Here is a 15,628-nt window from a genome sequence, read left to right on the forward strand (position 1 = left end):
CAGCCTATGCAGGGGGGACGTTGGTCCTCCTCAGAGAATTATCGTGAAGGTGGACGAGGGTGCCAGAAGAGCCCGGTGCCTGCGCTGCAGGGAGATGTTGCAGAGGTGGAGTGTCCACCTTTGGACTGGGTCCTGGGGGTGCAGCCCTCGCAGTGCTCCTGGTCTGGGTGGGGAGGCAGATCTCGGTGCCTTATGAGGGGGTGATGAGCTTACCCCAACCCAGCCTGGGCTTGGGGACACCTCTGGGGAGCAGGCCTAAAGGAATGGGCCAGGCAGAGAGAAGCCAGGGGGAGAGACGAGAAGAGGGAATGTTCTAGAACTTGGGACGTGAGGGTGATGTGGAATGGATGGCTTGTAAACGTGAGAACGCCGTACTAGGGTGAGCAGCAGGGCCTCTGTGTGGTGGCAAGGAAGTTGGGTTTTATTCTGAGGGCCATGGGGGCTGGGAAGGGTTCCGCAAAAGGGGGAGAGCCCCAGCATAGTGCAGGAAGCTCATGTGAGCTGCTGGGTGCGGCAAGGTGAGTGAGGCGGTGCACGCAGAGCCCGCAGAGCCCTTCCAGGCAGGAGAGGCCAGGGCTCCCGCACTGCTAAGCGTGCCTCTCCCCTAGGAAGTGGCGAAGGGCTCTACAGCCCCAGCCCCTTGGAACACAGCCCTGGGTCTGAGCCACCATCCCCAGGACCTGCCACCTCCCCGGCATCCCCAGACCTGGACCCGGAGGCGGTGCGGGGGGCCCTCCGGGATTTCCTGCAGGAGCTACGGAGTGCGCAGAGACAACGGGTGAGGCTGGGTGTGAGCGGCTGGAGAGGGAACCGGGTGCCCGGGGTCCTGCGGGATGCTTCGGGTTGTCAGAACCGAGGTCTTCCCTTCCCCCGGACGCTGGGGCCTCAGGATGAGCTTCGGGCCCAGATGAGCAGCCTGAGTCGCCAGCTGGCCGAGATGGAGGCCGAGAGGGACAACGCGATGTCACGGGTGAGGCAGCTGCAGAAGGCTGTGGCCGAGAGTGAAGAAGGTAAGTGTCCACCCCTGGGTCTTTGCTCTGCTCTCTCTGCTCTTAGCAGCCGCAGTGGGACCTGTGGGATTGGCCCGAACCACTCCTGCGTCCCAGCCCTGGCCACCTGACCTGAGTTGGGGACCTGTCTCCTTTGGGGCGCCCTCTCTGGTCAGCTCCACTCCATGTGTCCAGACTGGCAGACCCCTGAGGGCCCTGTGGTGGGTTGGGGGGTGGGCAGGCCAGGCGTCTGGTGGCCAGGCCAGGCCTGACGGGGCTGGGGGTCCGCAGCCCGGCGAGGTGTGGACGGCCGGCTGAGCGGGGCACAGGCACAGCTGGCAGAGCAGGAGGAGAGTGTGCGGCGCAGCGAGCGGGAGCGCCGGGCTGCCCTGGACCAGGTGGCTGCCCTGGAGAGGAGCCTGCAGGCCACGGAGAGTGAGCTCCGGGCCAGCCAGGTAGGCAGGAGCCGAGGGCCACAGGGGCAGGGGGAGTCCGTGCGCACTTCCGCTGCGGCTAGGGGTCCTACTATGCCTCTCTGTTGCTGTCAGCCTGCGTCCCGGCGCCCTTGAACGTGAACATGACCAGCCTGGGACTCTGCCCAGAAGCACATTCAGCTTCCGCACTCCCCTTCCTCCCAGGGGTCCCTAGGCTGTAGAAGAAGAGTCCTGGGCTTTTGAGCCCGATGGAGAAAAATCTGGATTCTAGTCCTGGTCCGGCAGCTTGCCTGCCCTCTCTCACTTTCTTCCTCTGTAAATGGGGGAGAGCAGCCATTGTCTCCTGGAGATGACGCTCGAAGGGTCTTAACGTATGGTGTTTGGGGACCATTTCTTTTTCCTCTGTATAGCCATACACGTGGTGCTCTGGGGTTTTTCTGTGTTTGGGGGTCATCTGCGTACATGTGTGTGTGTATGTGTCTGGGGCAGGACGCCCTGGCCCTGGTAGTGACTGTCCAGGCCACCAAAGCCTTGAGCCTTTCACACAGCCACAGATCCCCTCACTCCTTCCCCGCTCACTCCCTAGCCCTCCAGCCTTGCCCCCACAGCCCACCCCCTGCCTCTGGCTCCAGGTCAAGTTTGAGCTGGATTGTTATGTCTGTGGTTCCAGCTCTGGCCTTGAGCCCAGCCACAGGGGCCGCAGGAGGAGGCCAGGAACAAAGCTGGGCAGGGGCCAGCGTGGGGCTGCCGGGCCCAGACATGGCTGCATCGGGGCTCTGAGCACGGCGGCAGAGGGGCCGGGCACAGGGCAGGGTTGTGTCGGATGTAATGCGATGGGAATAGCAATGGAAGGGCCCCCGTCTGTCTTCCTGTCCTGTCCCCACTTCTCAAGTTTCCTTTATTGTCTGACCCCAAGCGAGGGGAAGAACACCATCCCCTAAAACCAGGTGGGGCCCAGGGCTCCTACCCGGCTCTGCTCAGGTCCCACAGTTGCAGCTTCTGGGCCTCTGGGGAGTGAGGCAGCAGAGCAGGGTCGCCCTGGAATCTGCATTTTTACCCTCCCTCCGTCCTCCCCAGGGCTCTGTGAATACGTTGTGGTACTCCTCCCCAGGCAGTGCAGTCTCCCACTATACATATTTGAAATAGGGCCACAGAGTGGAAAAAGAGAATTTTGGATCACAAAGCCTGGTACACCCAGCCCAAACCAGAACGTGCTCCGATTTTCAGGGCAACACATCCTACAAACATGTGGGTTGACTGAGGCCTCAGGAGGGTCACTGGCTGGCCCCAGGTCACACAGGGAGTGGTTGGACCAGCCGCCTCAAGGCTGCTTCCCACTTTCTCCTACGGATCCTGAAGGGATTGGGGGTGTGGGGCGGCCGGGCAGCCGGGGCCTGACCCCTCCGCACCCCCAGGAGAAGATCAGCAAGATGAAGGCCAACGAGGTGAAGCTGGAGAGCGACAAGCGGCGCCTGAAGGAGGTGCTGGACGCCTCCGAGAGCCGCACCATCAAGCTGGAGCTGCAGCGGCGCTCGCTCGAGGGGGAGCTGCAGCGCAGCCGCCTGGGCCTGAGTGATCGTGAGGCCCAGGCCCAGGCCCTGCAGGACCGGGTAGATTCCCTGCAGAGACAGGTGGGTCCCCACCTCCGCCTGGAGGCTTCTTGTCCGCACGCCCAGCGCCAGGTGCTTCACAGGGACCACGTAATACTCCCAACAGCCCTGTGAGGCATGCGCCCTCCTCATTTCATGGACGGACAGACAGGGGTTCAGAGGTGACCTCATCACCCAAGGTCAACATAACTAATAAGAAACAGACAAAATTAGAGTGTGAGACTCTCGCAACAGTGTCTAAGAAGTCTGTTTCCTGCCTAGGAAGCAGGTGGGACAAGTTAGAGATATAGATTCCACTCGTGTCCCTTTTTGCCTTGGCTGCCAGGAAGCTCAGCTCTAGAATGTTCAGGAACTCTGCTAGCCCTGCACAGTCACCTGCCAAAGTCAAGAACTCAGAACATTTCCAGGTTGTGGAGGCTGTGGTGGTTATTCTCTCTCTTCTATAGCAGGGAGGAGACCGTGGGGTCTGAGACAACCAGGTGGGTGGCACTCCAGGTGAGGGACGTTAAGCAGCAGGGGGCCAGGGCCCTGGTTGCAGTGGGCTGAGCCAGTGGGAGCACGTGAAAACAATGAGCATCAGTGATGAAGGCCGAGGCAGAGTGGGAGGGGCTTGGCTTGGGTTCAGCGTCCTTGCAGGAGGCCTTGGTGAGAGCAGAGCCACCCTACCGTCCAGAGCCACCTTACCGTCCTCTGTCCTCCTGCCAGGTGGCAGACAGTGAGGTGAAGGCAGGGACCCTGCAGCTGACAGTGGATCGACTGAGTGGGGCTCTGGTCAAGGTGGAGGAGAGCGAAGGGGCCTTGCGGGACAAGGTGCAGGGCCTGACCGAAACCTTGGCCCAGAATAATGCCAGCCTTACCAGCACCCAGGACAAGAATCTGCACCTGCAGAAGGCCCTCACTGCTTGCGAACATGACCGCCAAGTGCTCCAAGTACGGATTCCGGGGCCTGGCTCGGGGTGGGCTCAGTGAGAGTTTGCCATCAAGGGCAGGCTTGGAGGGACCCTGACAGAGAGCCAGCCACTGGGGCCATCAGTTGGGAACCCTAGGGAGCCAGTCAGTGAAGCTTGGAGCGGGGGTGGGGCAGTAAGAGAATAAGTACTCATTGAAGCTTACAGGGACCCAGAGGCAGGGTTGATGGGACAGAGCTGGGGTCTGAGGGGTCCCCACCTTATGTAGGTCCATGGGCCAGGGCTGCCATCTGCCTCGCCCTCCAGATAAGATTTTGGAGCTGTTTTATGGGCTGTGATCCTGACCCAGAGGTACAGAGTAGAGGGGAGCCTTTGCTCCCTCCTGGTACACCTGCCCCTGTCCCCCAGGAACGGCTGGAAGCCGCCCGTCAGGCGTTATCCGAGGCACGCAAGCAGAGCAGCTCCCTGGCAGAGCAGGTGCAGACGATGCGGGGCGAGCTGGCGGACCTGGAGCTGCAGCGGGCGGAGGCGGAGGGCCAGCTGCAACAGCTCCAGGAGGTGAGGGCCGGGATGGGCCCCTTCTGTCCCCAGGATGCTGAAGCCCTCCGGATGGAGTGGGGCCTTCCTTATCCCAACCTCATCCCTGACCTTGGCTCAGCCTCCCGTGGGGAAGCATGGTTCCTTCAGCCCCCGCCCCCATTACACAGATGCAGAAGCTGAGGCCCGGAGAGGCGGCCTCAGCTGATAGCTGTCTGACGGGCTTCGGGAGGCTTGGCCGCACTGGGGGCTTGCTGGCTTTTTCAGGTGTTGCGGCAGCGCCAGGAGGCTGAGGCTGCGGCCCTGCACACGGTCCAGAAGCTGCGGGACGAGCGGCGGCTACTGCAGGAGCGCCTGGACGGCCTGCAGGGCGCCCTCGGCCAGCTGGAGGTCGAGAAGCGGGAGGTGGAACGGTCAGCGCTGCGCCTGGAGAAGGACCGCCTGGCCCTCAAGAGGATGCTGGACAAGGTGGGCTGAGCCTCCGGGGCCCTCCCCTGCCTTCCTCTGGGTCCTAGCTGGGGTTGATTTTGGCTGTGTGCCCCCCGCCCCTGGCCCCTGGTCTTGCTGCCTCTAGCCTGACCCCTCTCCCTGGACCCTTCCCTCTTCGTGGGACCTCCCTCCCTCCTTCCCGGGGCCCCCTGATGCCCTCCTGCTCTCCCTGTGCAGGTGGAGCGCGAGAAGCTTCGTAGCCACGAGGACACAGTGCGGCTGAATGCAGAGAGGGGCCGCCTGGACCGCACGCTCACAGGGGCCGAGCTGGAGCTGGCTGAGGCCCAGAAGCAGATCCAGCTGCTGGAGGTTCAGCCCCTGGCCACCCTCTCTCTCCCGAGCCCTGGACCTGGGCCCCACCTCCCACCCTGCCCTCGGCCTGAGTGCCGAACCAGCCCAGGAGCTGCTGATGGCTCAGCCGGCCCAGGCTTCTCAGCCTCCATAACCCCCTGAGTCCGGACCCTTGGAGGGGCCAGCCCAGAGCCAGGGCCCGGAGGGAGGGGTCCTCCCAGCATGGAGAGAAAAGACATGCCAGTTAGTATGTGAGCCTCTGTGTGTGCTCTGGGCATGTAGAGGTGTGAGTGTGCCTGGGAGTATTCTCGTGCATGTCTCCTGAGTCTTGTGCACGGACGTGGCCAGTGAAGTATTAGGAATGTGTTTTACGTGTGTGTGTGTGTCTTTCTGTACAGATGTCTTCCTGTCTGTAGATGTATGTAGGAGTGTTGGGCTTTTGCACATATGTGTGCGTCCATGTGAACACGGTAAGTGTTTACGTGCTTGCTTTTGTGCCTCTGTGTGCGTGTGGGTCTGTCTCTGACTACATCTGTGTGTGTGCACGCGTGCATGGGTGCACACCTGTCAGCGGGGCTCACTAGGTACCCTGACCCAAGATTTGCAGACCAGGTGGGCCAGGAACATGGGAGACAAACAAGGGTTTCTCCTGCACCCCTGCCTGCACTGACTGCCCTGAAGGGCCTTTAGGCTCCGGGAGGTGCCTGACAGCCCTTTGCACGCGCACACGGCACACGTGCACAAGGCCAGACCCCTGACCAGCTGCCACTCCCACAGGCCCAGGTGGCAGCCCTGGAGGCCCAGAGCCCGGCCCGGCTGGAGGCCGAGGAGCAGCAGCAGCGGGAGCTGCAGCAGGAGGTGGAGCGTCTGCGCAGTGCCCAGGTGCAGACAGAGCGCACGCTGGAGGCGCGGGAGCGGGCCCACCGGCAGCGGGTGCGGGGCCTGGAGGATCAGGTACTTGGGCCCCTCCTCTGGATGTGGAAGCGGGGAGGAGGGGGAGGAGCAGCGGAGGGCTGGCCCTGACCTCCGGTAGAAGCAGTCGCTGGTCTGATCGGGGACCTATGCTGGTATCCGTCATGGCCCGACACGGGCCCAAGTGATGTCACTGGAACTCTGGCCCCCTGCTGTGGCTCTGAGGTCCTCGTGGCTGTCCCTTGGGTGGCACAGGTGGCATAAGCAGCCCCAGCCTAGGTCATCCCAACGACCAACGACCCACCATAGAGAAAAGGGGACCTTTTCCCTGAGAGCAACAGCAGAAGTCCCGGGGGTGATGCTGACCGGCCAGCTTGGGTCGCAGATCTCTTCCCAGCTGTCCCCGACCGACCTGTGCATAGGTAGGCCAGGCCTGGGTCATGGGTCCCCTGAGTCGGACTAGTACCAGGCCTGCCTCCATGATGCGAGTGGGGACGGGTGGCTCCTGAGGAGATGCGAGGAGCGGTCAGAAGACAGCCGGCTGCCGGGTGAGACGGAATGGGAGGGGAAGGAAGCAGCCTCGTGCTTCACGAGACCCGTTTTTTCCTGAAACAGGCAGGATTGGATCCCTTGTGGGGCCCTGGCTGCAGCCACCCCCCATCCTCCCAGCCCCACCTTCTTCATCAGACTGGTGGCCTGAGCCGCCACCTTCTCTTTCTTCTCCAGGTGTCCACACTGAAGGGACAGTTGGAACAGGAATTTCGGAGGAGCTCAGCATCCTTCTCCCCCATGTCCGGCCCCGCGGGGGAATGAGCCCCTTCCTGGTTGGCATCCTAGAGGACAGCCGCGGCCGGGGCAGGGCCGCAGCCCCCACGTCCGCAGGGTCCGCCCAGGCCCCCCGGCCTGCCAGGCCACCAGAGCTTGGTGGGGGGTGGGGAGGAGCCAGGTGGCAGCGCTGAGGGCCAAAGGTTGGGGACTCGAGGAGCAGCTTTATGGCCTCACCCGTGGGTCCCACCTCAGTTTGGTCCCCCCCCTGGGATGAGCCTCCAGGTCCTGGGAGAGCCTCTCTGTGTGGCTGAGCCGAAGCCCAGGGTAAAGGAGACCCCCCCTGGCCTTTGGCTGGCCCTGGGGCATGGGCTCATGGGCAAGAGGAGGGGAGCCTGGGCTCCCCCAGCTTTCCCGAGCTCTCTCTGCCTTAGTTCCGAGTGTTTGTCAGGAAATTCCTCAGAGTTCAGAGTCCCTGTATTTTTATACCTTTTTACAGTGTTAACGGTTCAGAACTATTGTGTTTTTTTGTAGCAAGGAGACCTCATTTTCTAAAAACGGTTTGTGTAGACGTGTCTCTTCACTTCTGCACCTGAGAGACTGGAGGGGCCAGGAGGGGGACACCGGGGCCTGGGCCGGGAGGGATGAGGCCCCTGGCCAGGGGTACACAGGGAGAAGGGGAGGCTTGAGAAGGGCTCTGGCACTTCCCAGCCTCCCAGGCTGTCGGCCTGGGGACAGCTCTGGGGTCCTGTGCCACCCGTCCCAGGCAACAAATGCGGCTGTGACCCAAACTAGGCTCCTTCCAGCCACAGTGCTGTGGCCCCTCCTCAGGACGGGGTCCCCGGACACAAGCAGGCGGTCCAGATAGTGCAGGCCTGGGAGAAACCATGGGGTCTTGTCCTGGCTCCAGCAAGTGAGCCTGGCGAAGCCATACAACCTCTCAGAGGCTCGGTTTGCTTGTGTGTAAAATGGGCACACACCTTGCAGGGGGGTCGTGAGGAGGTTCATGTGCGAGGCACTCGGCGTCGGCGAGAGACATTCCTCTCCTCCCTGGAGGCCAGTGGAGTCAGGCTCTGCCCCAGCTCTGCCCACCTCCAGCTGTGGAATCTGGGTGGGTCACTGATGCCCTTGGGCTTCTGGTCTGTTGGACAGAGACATTACCAGGCCCCACCACGCAGGCCTGTTGGGAGAGTGTGCTGGTCAGACGGGGAGCCGGGTCCTCGTGTGCTGGTCAGAGGGAGGCATTCTAAGGCCTTGGCCTACTTCTACCCTCTAACCATCAGCCTTTCCCGCCCAAAGGTGGGTCTGAGTCCACCTACCTTGACCTCCTGCTTTATATCCTAGACGTACCTTTATGCCTGCATGTGGGAACTCAAGCCCTCACCAAGCAGCCTGGACAATAAAGAAGCTGTATCTCCCCCTCCCCGCCATGACCCACAGACCCTGGGTGGGGAAGATGTCGCAGTCCATCTTTCTGGGTGGGTCCGCTGAAGCCGGTGATCAAGGAGGCAGGACTGGGACCGCAGAGGCGAGGCCATAGGTCACCCGAACCGTCCGTTGTCCCAGGGGGCCGGGCAGCCTCTCAATGAGGACAAGCAGTGTTGGAGGTAGCTGGCCACCTGCCCTGTTCTCCCAACCAAAAAATGACCGAATCTTCTGTAAAAACCATTTTAATTTTATATAAAACAAAGGTGGTCTATGCCCGGGAACTGTAGGAAACCCAAGCAGACCAGCTGGGGTGAGGGGCATAGCCTACCTCGAGGGGCTGGGGGGCCGGGGGACTGTCCTCACAGGGACTGAAAAGGCACATCAGAGGCCCCGGTCCCACCGAGAGACCTGGGATGCCCCTCATCTGGGGGCGAACACTGGACAATGGGGAGCCCCCTGCCTCGTGTTCCAGGGATGGCCGCAGGCTGGGAGAAGGGCCTGAGACGAACCCCCGGGGCCACAGTCCACTAACTTTTTACAGAATAAAAGGAATGTGAGGCTGGGGAGAAAAGCACCAGGTCAGGCAGGGCCTGAGGGCCCCGGATCCGAGGAAGGTCCAGGGCACGGGGCTGCCAGGTCCGCCCTAGCAGCCCCCGCAGCTCCTGGCACAGGAAGCCGCCACGGACTGACATAGGCCACTGCTGGCCATCACGCCGCACTTGGAGAACTTGTCCCGACACAGGTCAGCTGCGGTGGGGCAAAGAGCTGGGGTCAGGGTGAGGCTGGGTGATGGAAAACCACTGCCCCTGCTCCACCCCATGGCAGGGAACGTTCCAAGGCTAAGCAGCCAGGAGGGAGCTCAGGGTCCCCCAGCAGTGACCCCCGGCACAGAACATGTGCTTCATAACCACTGGGGGCGGAGCAGGGAGGGGTCTGGGGGGGCAGGCCTTCCTACCTCGAAGGAGCTCCTCATGGGCACAGACCGTGCGGACACAGATCTCCCTGTTGACCACGTACACACGGCGGAGGCTGGGGACACGGAGCCGGGACAGTGGTGTCACCCCACCGTCACCCAACCCCACTGGGGGGAGCCTGCACATCCTGACCCTGAGGTCAGAGCTCAACCAGAGTCGAGTTCAACTTCAGGATTTGTGCTTCCCTCAAGTCCTACCTCGGCTGGGTGCTGCCGCCCACCCTGCGCCCAGCCTGCCTCCCCACCCCCACTGCCCTGCGTGTGCTCACCTGTAAAAGCAGACCTCGTTGAGACACTGTTTACAAGGCTTGTGGATGGAATAGAGGCGGGTGCACGGGTACTGTTCCTCCCGGCAGTCTGGGTGATAGGCGGGATCAGACGAACGGCTGCAGCCTGGGACCCTGTGCTGGGGCGCGCCCCCAACACTGCCCACCAAGACTGGCTGTCCTATGGGGGTCTAGGTCCACCCTGCGCCCTCTGGCCGGGGACGCACAGGAACAGGGGCATGCACAGCTGCACAGATAGCATGGCTGAGCCCCCAGGGGCTGCCGGGTTTTATACAATGTATTTATATGGGCACTTGGAAGTCTGGAAGCTCAAACCCAACCACGCCCACACGCACAGGGTCGCAGAAGCATACACCAAGCACAGGGCCAGGGCTATGCTGACTCGCAGGACCACACCCTAACACTGAGCTCAGCTGGGGGAGAGCAGCCCTCACAGCCTGGCTCCCTCAGGCTTGTGGGGGCAGCACGGGCTCGCTTGGCTGGCTGGGGCTTTGGCTCCCCTCTTGGCATCACCTGCCATGACCACGCCCAGTGCTACCCTCCCCTTCCCAGTGTCTGGGGGGTAGAGGGCTCTTCCTGAGCCTACGGCTAAGCCCAGGGGCAAAGGGGCCCCTCAGAGCTGCCCGAGGGGCCCTGGAGTTGCTGGCCTAAAGCAGGGGCACGTCTGCAAGCCACTACCCTACCATCTACCCGGCAAAAGCCAAAGGCCTGGCTATCTCTGTCCTACCAGCGCCGCACCCCACTCTACCCCCGCTTGGGGGGCCGTGCCTCCGTTTCCCCTGCGGTCGGGGAAGCTCTTACCCAGAGGCCCAGGCTCCGTGGGCTCTGTCTCCACGTTTCCTGGAGCTGGTGTTGGGAGAGAGGCCAGCAGAGATCACTGAGAGGGGTCTGTCCTGAGGACCTGCCCCAGCCCAGCACAGACCTGCCCCTCCCACGGTTGACAGGAGCTGGCAGCCTACCTACGGTGGGGACCCCGATGACTTCCTGTTGGACTTGCTGCTGGGACTGGAACTGGAACTGCTCCGCAGGGGGCCGGGGAGTCACCTCTGAGATGGGGGACGATCAGAGGGTCCACTCCATTCTCTCCAGTCCCCACCCAGCTGCCCACCCACCTGACCTGCCCCACTCTACGCCCGGCCTTTACCTTGATAATCATAGTAGTCCGCATTCTCTGAGAACAAAGACAAATACGGAATTGTCGGGGACTGGGCGAGCTCTCAGTCCCGGGGCCAAGAAGGTCACAACTAAACCCAGGACTCCCACCCCCTTCCCACCGGGTCCCCAGCTGAGTCAGGCACACCCTGGCAGGGTGGGGGGAGACCCGGGGAGGGCAAGGCCCTTACCTATCTGGTCACTGTAGTGGGTGTACTGGACGTGGTCTGGGAACGGAGGCAGTGGGTCTAGGTCGTATTGGCCCTGAGCCAGCAGGCCTACCATGAGGAAGCAAAGCATGAAGGGGTGCCCTGCAGGGAAGGACAGCAGGGGCCCCAAGGCACATCTGGGGAGGATAGGTAGAAGTCCCAAGGGCAGGCAGGTACAATCTTAAGATTCTACACCCAAATTCATTCATCAAGCATAAAGGCCCTTACACTCCCTGTTCCCAAGTCACCTTACTGACTTTGGGGCTGTCCCCTCCATGTAGCTTCCTGACTATTCCTGGAACTCAGCATCCTCCTGTCTGCCCCAGGGCCTTTGCATTTGACTTTCCCTAGGCCTACAATCTTGGTTAACTTTTCTTCCTTCAGATCTCAACTAAAAATTCAGTTCTGCCAAGAGGCCTTCACTGGCCCAGCCACTCTCTCCATCCCATTCTTCTGTTTATTTCCATCATAGCACTTGGCACACTGACATTTGTCACAGGGACTTGATACAGCAGCCTCCCGTCCCTAGATGGGCAGCAACGAAGGCAGGGATGTGTCTGCCTGCTTCATCACTGTATCCCCAGGGTCTAGGCCCATGCCTCGCACATAGTAGGAGCTCAACAAATATCTGTTAAATGAATAAATGTTAGACCTGGTAGGGCCTTGGGGGTCACTCCACAGTCAAGATGATATAGGCTGGTTGGGTCCCAAATGGGTCTAGAACCCAGACCTAGAGACTCCCTACCTTGCGTGCTTCTCCCCGCTTACACATCAGTTCTCATTAGAAGAAAAGCAGAGGCTCCCGATGCCTGGGTGTGTGCCCACTCTCCAGAGCCCCAGCCCGGCTGCTTCTGTCGGGGGGTTAGGATGAGGGCATGGGATGCCCCCGACTTTGGAAGGAGTTGGCCTGTCTAGTTTGTGGTCCAGAAGTCAGGAGGCCCTGCAACCCAGGGAGCTGAGTTCTGGCCACAGGGCACAGTGAAGGCTCACTGCCAGCTCCCACCCTCCGCCCATCCCCGGGGGGAGCCCCCCATCCCCGCCAGCCCCAGGAGCCACTCACCGGGCAAGAACAGCAGGAAGAGGTAGGCAGCTCTCATGGCTCCGAGCTGAGGCCGTCTGGGCTGGTGTCAGGACAGCTAGAGGAAGAGGAGGGGAAGCTCACTCGTGGCCGAGGAGCCCACCTCTGCTTGGCCACATCTAGCCCAGAAGAGGAGGAGGAGGAGGAGACACTCGGACTAGAAGCCAGGCATAGGGAGGACCGGGAGTCGGGGGGTGGCGGGGGCAGCGGCCTACAGAGGGACAACTGCTGTCCCTGTGGCCCACCAGGTGTTCATGTCCCAAGGGTCAAGGCCTCCAACCTTGTTCCAGCGTTGATCTTGCGAATGGATAGAACCCACCCTGCCCTCCTCACCGGGGGGAACTTTCTAGTCCCCCACTAGCCTGACTCCACTCTCCTAACCTACAGCCATGCCCGTCTTCTGACTCAGCGCCTTCTGGTGTCTCACCCACTAATGTGAACCCCTGACCCCAGGTCCAACTTCAGGACCCCGGCCCGCTCAGCCACCATCATAGCAGGGACTCCGCAGTGTCCGCCAAACCCACCACCTGTTCCCAATTAGCCAGAGGGCCCTGAGTGTCTTGCTCTGCAGGAAACCACATGCATGCATGGGCCCCAGGGGCCTACGGGCAGCCAGGCCCGGGCAGGGCTCCCACCCCCAGAAGATTCCTCTCCTGCCAGGCCTCCGGGCCTCCTAAGACCTGGCTGTCTACATCACAGACTCACGAGACTAAGGTCTATTTTGTCTGCAGCGGCAGGAAGCACTTAGGGTGGAGTCTGAGGGGAGTTTCTCTGGATCCTGGAAGGGCAGCGCTGAAGGGACCGTGATGTCACCCAGCCCAGGGGTTCTGAGCCCCCAGCACGGTGTGATAAGTGTTGTGCGGGTCCTAAGTGGTCCTTAGCCTTCCCCTGGTTCTTAAAGTTCAAGAACAGCAGTGTCTGCCCACACCCTGGGGTTGGCAGTGTCCACGGGTCCCCATGTGCCGTCCCGGCTCAGTGGGAGGCAGTCTCTGGACTACACTGTCATCCTTCTCCAGCGGTGCTGGGCGACTGTCCAGGGCTCCCCCATCCAGGAGGGCCCCTCCCACCACAGCAAAGAGAGTTCTTCCAGACAGCTAACTGGACACCTGCCTGCCCCACGGCATCTAGGGAGAGGGAAGGAACCGTGGGCACTGGTCCCTCTTCCCTCCCAGTCCTGAGCCTTCTGGGACCCCCAGCCTGGCTCATACACTGGCTACCCCCTTCCTTGCTGGGGTGGGGTGGGGTGGGGTGGGGTGGGGTGGAGGAGATGAGGCCCATGACTCAAGCGGCCCCAGAGGCAGGGTACTCTGGCTCCCTACAGTCCTGTTCTGAAAACCCTCAGCCTCTCGCCGAGGGTTTCCAGAAATACCGAAATACCTGGAGCTCTTTCCCGGTAACTCCCCACAAGGCCTCACTAGCCCCTCATCGTCCCCACGGACTGGGAGCAGCCAGGCCAGTTGGAGCTGTCACCACTCAGGAGGAGGCCCTGAGCTGGGGCCTAAGGGGCTTTAGAAGTGGGGTGGGGCTGTCTGTCCCCCAAATCCCTCCTAGGCCTCTCAGCCTCCTGCATGGACTCTCCCTCTCAGGGAAGGTCTGGCACTCAGGCCCAGGCTTATTATTGCAGGGATCCCCCAACCCCGGGGGGGGGGGGGGGGGGGGGGGGGCAAACGGTGTGGGAGTCAGTGTGGGAGTAAGGGATCCTCCTTCCTCTTGGGGGGAACATATCTCCAAGCACCTCTGTCTAGACTATGGATTCTGGGGTGTGGAGGAGGCCCCTTCCCCTTCTGGGTACCCCACCCCATGCGAAGGTGGGCAGGAGGGGGATGAGCGGGGCCTCCGAGCCCCCCAACCCCAGGCTCCCCGGGTAGGGAGGAGGCTGGCTGCGGAGTGGTGGGGGGGGGTTGGGGGGGAACCAGATGTGGCCGCGCACAGCTGGGAACAATCAGCCCCGAGCTCGTACGTAGGCTCCCTGCGCCCTCCGGGTCTCGGGTGTCCCTTTGTCTCTCTGCGGCTGTGGCCCAGCGGCTCCGGCCGACGCCCCCACCCTACCGTGGCCGTTCAGTCTCCCGGGGCAAAGGAGAGCCACCCCCACGCCCCGACGCCCCAACTCGGGCTCCCCCAAACTTCCCCAAACTCGGGCCCCCCTCCAAGCGACTCCACACCCCCCAAGTGCCGTCTTAGCATCTGCTCAGATGGCCCTGGGTTCAGGAAGCCTGGCAGCCGGCCCCAGGACCGGGGTCCTGAGGAGCCCCCCACCACAGCACCCCCCACCGGGGTTCCCTTAGTGGCCCCCGCCGCTCCCGGCGCCAGGCCCGCGCCTACCTGGTCGGGTCACTCCGCCGCCCGATCCGAGTCCGCCCGCGGAGCCGCCCCTCCGCCCTCTCCGAGCCCCCCTCCGGGCCCCCGACGGCTCGGCGCCCGCCCTCCAACCCCGGAGCCGCTGGGTCCTAACGCGAGCTCTGTCCGCTTTTCGGGCCCGCGGGGCTCCAGCCCGCTTCTGGGGCGGCCCTTGGGGAGGCGCCCCTGGCGGTTACCCTCACATCAGCTCAGACTTCAGGTGAGCAGAACGTCTTCCCCATCTCCTCGCCATATCTGGGCTGGGGTCTGGTGTGAGGTGGGTTTTGGAGGACGTGTTACCCCATTTCACAGAGGAGGAAACTGAGTCCCCTAAAGGGGATTCACCCGCAGCCGCGCAGCTGTCCCCTCTGGCTTTTCCTCGCTTCCAGGACAGCCTTCCTGACCTGCTTTCCGTACTGCCTCTCTGGTTGTGCCTTCTGGGTCTCCCCAGCCAGCTCCAGGGTAGGGCTGGCTTGGAGAACCAGCACTGAGGTCTGTGCATGGACCATAGGCTACCAGGCCTGGCCTCAGGAATGTCCCCAAAGCAACAAGGATCCAGGGAAGATCCGAGTCCAAATTCATCCCTCCTGACCCTTTCCCAGGCCTGGCTCTCCAAGAGGTCCCCCTCTGGGCAGAGGTCTAGCATCCTTCCATCCCTCAGGGTTCCTTGCTCCCCGCCCCTGCACCCAGCCCTGCACCCAGCCCAGCACCAAACTCAGCACCCAGTCACTGATCCTGCACACTGGTCCAGACTGTGGTGGAAGCCGCCATTTGCTCTTGCTTGGACTCTGTAATAATCTCTAATCTAGGCCTTCTCACATGGGCCCTGCCCTCCCCCACCCACTGCAGACGCTGGCCCCCTTCTACTTAAAGCCTTTCGCTGGCTTCCCAGGGTATCTGGGGAAAAAGCTAAACTTGCCTGTGACCGCCTACCCCCAGGACCCCACCCTTCATCTTGGTCTGGCTCTGCCTCCTCATTCCCTGCCTGGTCTCCCAGCAGCCACATGGCCTTTTGGCCGTTTCTCCCAAAACCCTTTCCTCTGCCTGCCCCAGGACATTTGCACAAGCTGTTTCTTCTTCCTGCAACACTGATGAGGTCCCCACCTCCTTCAGGAGATAGACCTAACCCTCCCTTCCTCAGAGGAGCCTTCCTTTTCTTCCTGTTCGGCCCCTAAGCACCTTCTGCTTTGTGACTCATAGCTGTCCCATTGCGCTTTGTCCGTGGCCAT

General features: G+C 62.1%; 2 protein-coding genes across 18 annotated transcripts in view; one reads left to right on the forward strand and one right to left on the reverse strand.

The window, feature by feature from the left end:
* Positions 1-9,112, forward strand: part of CROCC (ciliary rootlet coiled-coil, rootletin) — a 46,879-nt gene extending 37,767 nt beyond the window's left edge. For 9 of the 17 annotated variants that reach the window (XM_082685507.1, XM_082685493.1, XM_082685492.1 and 6 more), the window contains 10 exons: positions 609-778; positions 890-1,010; positions 1,281-1,444; positions 2,839-3,054; positions 3,739-3,963; positions 4,350-4,499; positions 4,746-4,946; positions 5,145-5,276; positions 6,036-6,212; positions 6,897-7,493. In XM_082685507.1, the coding sequence (XP_082541633.1) occupies positions 609-778; positions 890-1,010; positions 1,281-1,444; positions 2,839-3,054; positions 3,739-3,963; positions 4,350-4,499; positions 4,746-4,946; positions 5,145-5,276; positions 6,036-6,212; positions 6,897-6,983 (1,643 nt within the window). In that variant the 3' untranslated portion in view covers positions 6,984-7,493. Of the gene's footprint in view, positions 1-608; positions 779-889; positions 1,011-1,280; positions 1,445-2,838; positions 3,055-3,738; positions 3,964-4,349; positions 4,500-4,745; positions 4,947-5,144; positions 5,277-6,035; positions 6,213-6,896; positions 7,494-8,279 lie in introns of those variants that run through there. The other 8 variants (XM_082685499.1, XM_082685503.1, XM_082685505.1 and 5 more) reach the window with 1 other exon arrangement.
* MFAP2 (microfibril associated protein 2) lies at positions 8,590-14,529 on the reverse strand. The gene is made up of 9 exons (XM_082685536.1): positions 14,385-14,529; positions 12,045-12,120; positions 10,967-11,053; positions 10,768-10,794; positions 10,583-10,669; positions 10,425-10,469; positions 9,606-9,693; positions 9,319-9,392; positions 8,590-9,110 (listed from the first exon to the last, which is right to left on the reverse strand). Exons 2-9 carry the CDS (start codon positions 12,079-12,081, stop codon positions 9,007-9,009), a joined length of 549 nt encoding a protein of 182 aa, XP_082541662.1. The 5' UTR covers positions 12,082-12,120; positions 14,385-14,529; the 3' UTR covers positions 8,590-9,006.
* Positions 14,530-15,628: the final 1,099 nt, after the last annotated feature.

This window comes from Mustela nivalis (genome assembly GCF_964662115.1).
Source record: "Mustela nivalis genome assembly, chromosome: 10".
NCBI classification, from domain to species: domain Eukaryota; kingdom Metazoa; phylum Chordata; class Mammalia; order Carnivora; family Mustelidae; genus Mustela; species Mustela nivalis.

Excerpts from the sequence above, each read along its gene's own strand:
- MFAP2 (XM_082685536.1), bottom strand. The coding sequence starts at position 12,081 with ATGAGAGCTGCCTACCTCTTCCTGCTGTTCTTGCCCG. Across the intron at positions 10,470-10,582 it reads CATCGGGGTCCCCACCGTAG|CTCCAGGAAACGTGGAGACA; the intron begins GTAGGCTGCCAG and ends TCCCAACACCAG. Across the intron at positions 9,694-10,424 it reads CACGGAGCCTGGGCCTCTGG|ACTGCCGGGAGGAACAGTAC; the intron begins GTAAGAGCTTCC and ends CCTATCACCCAG.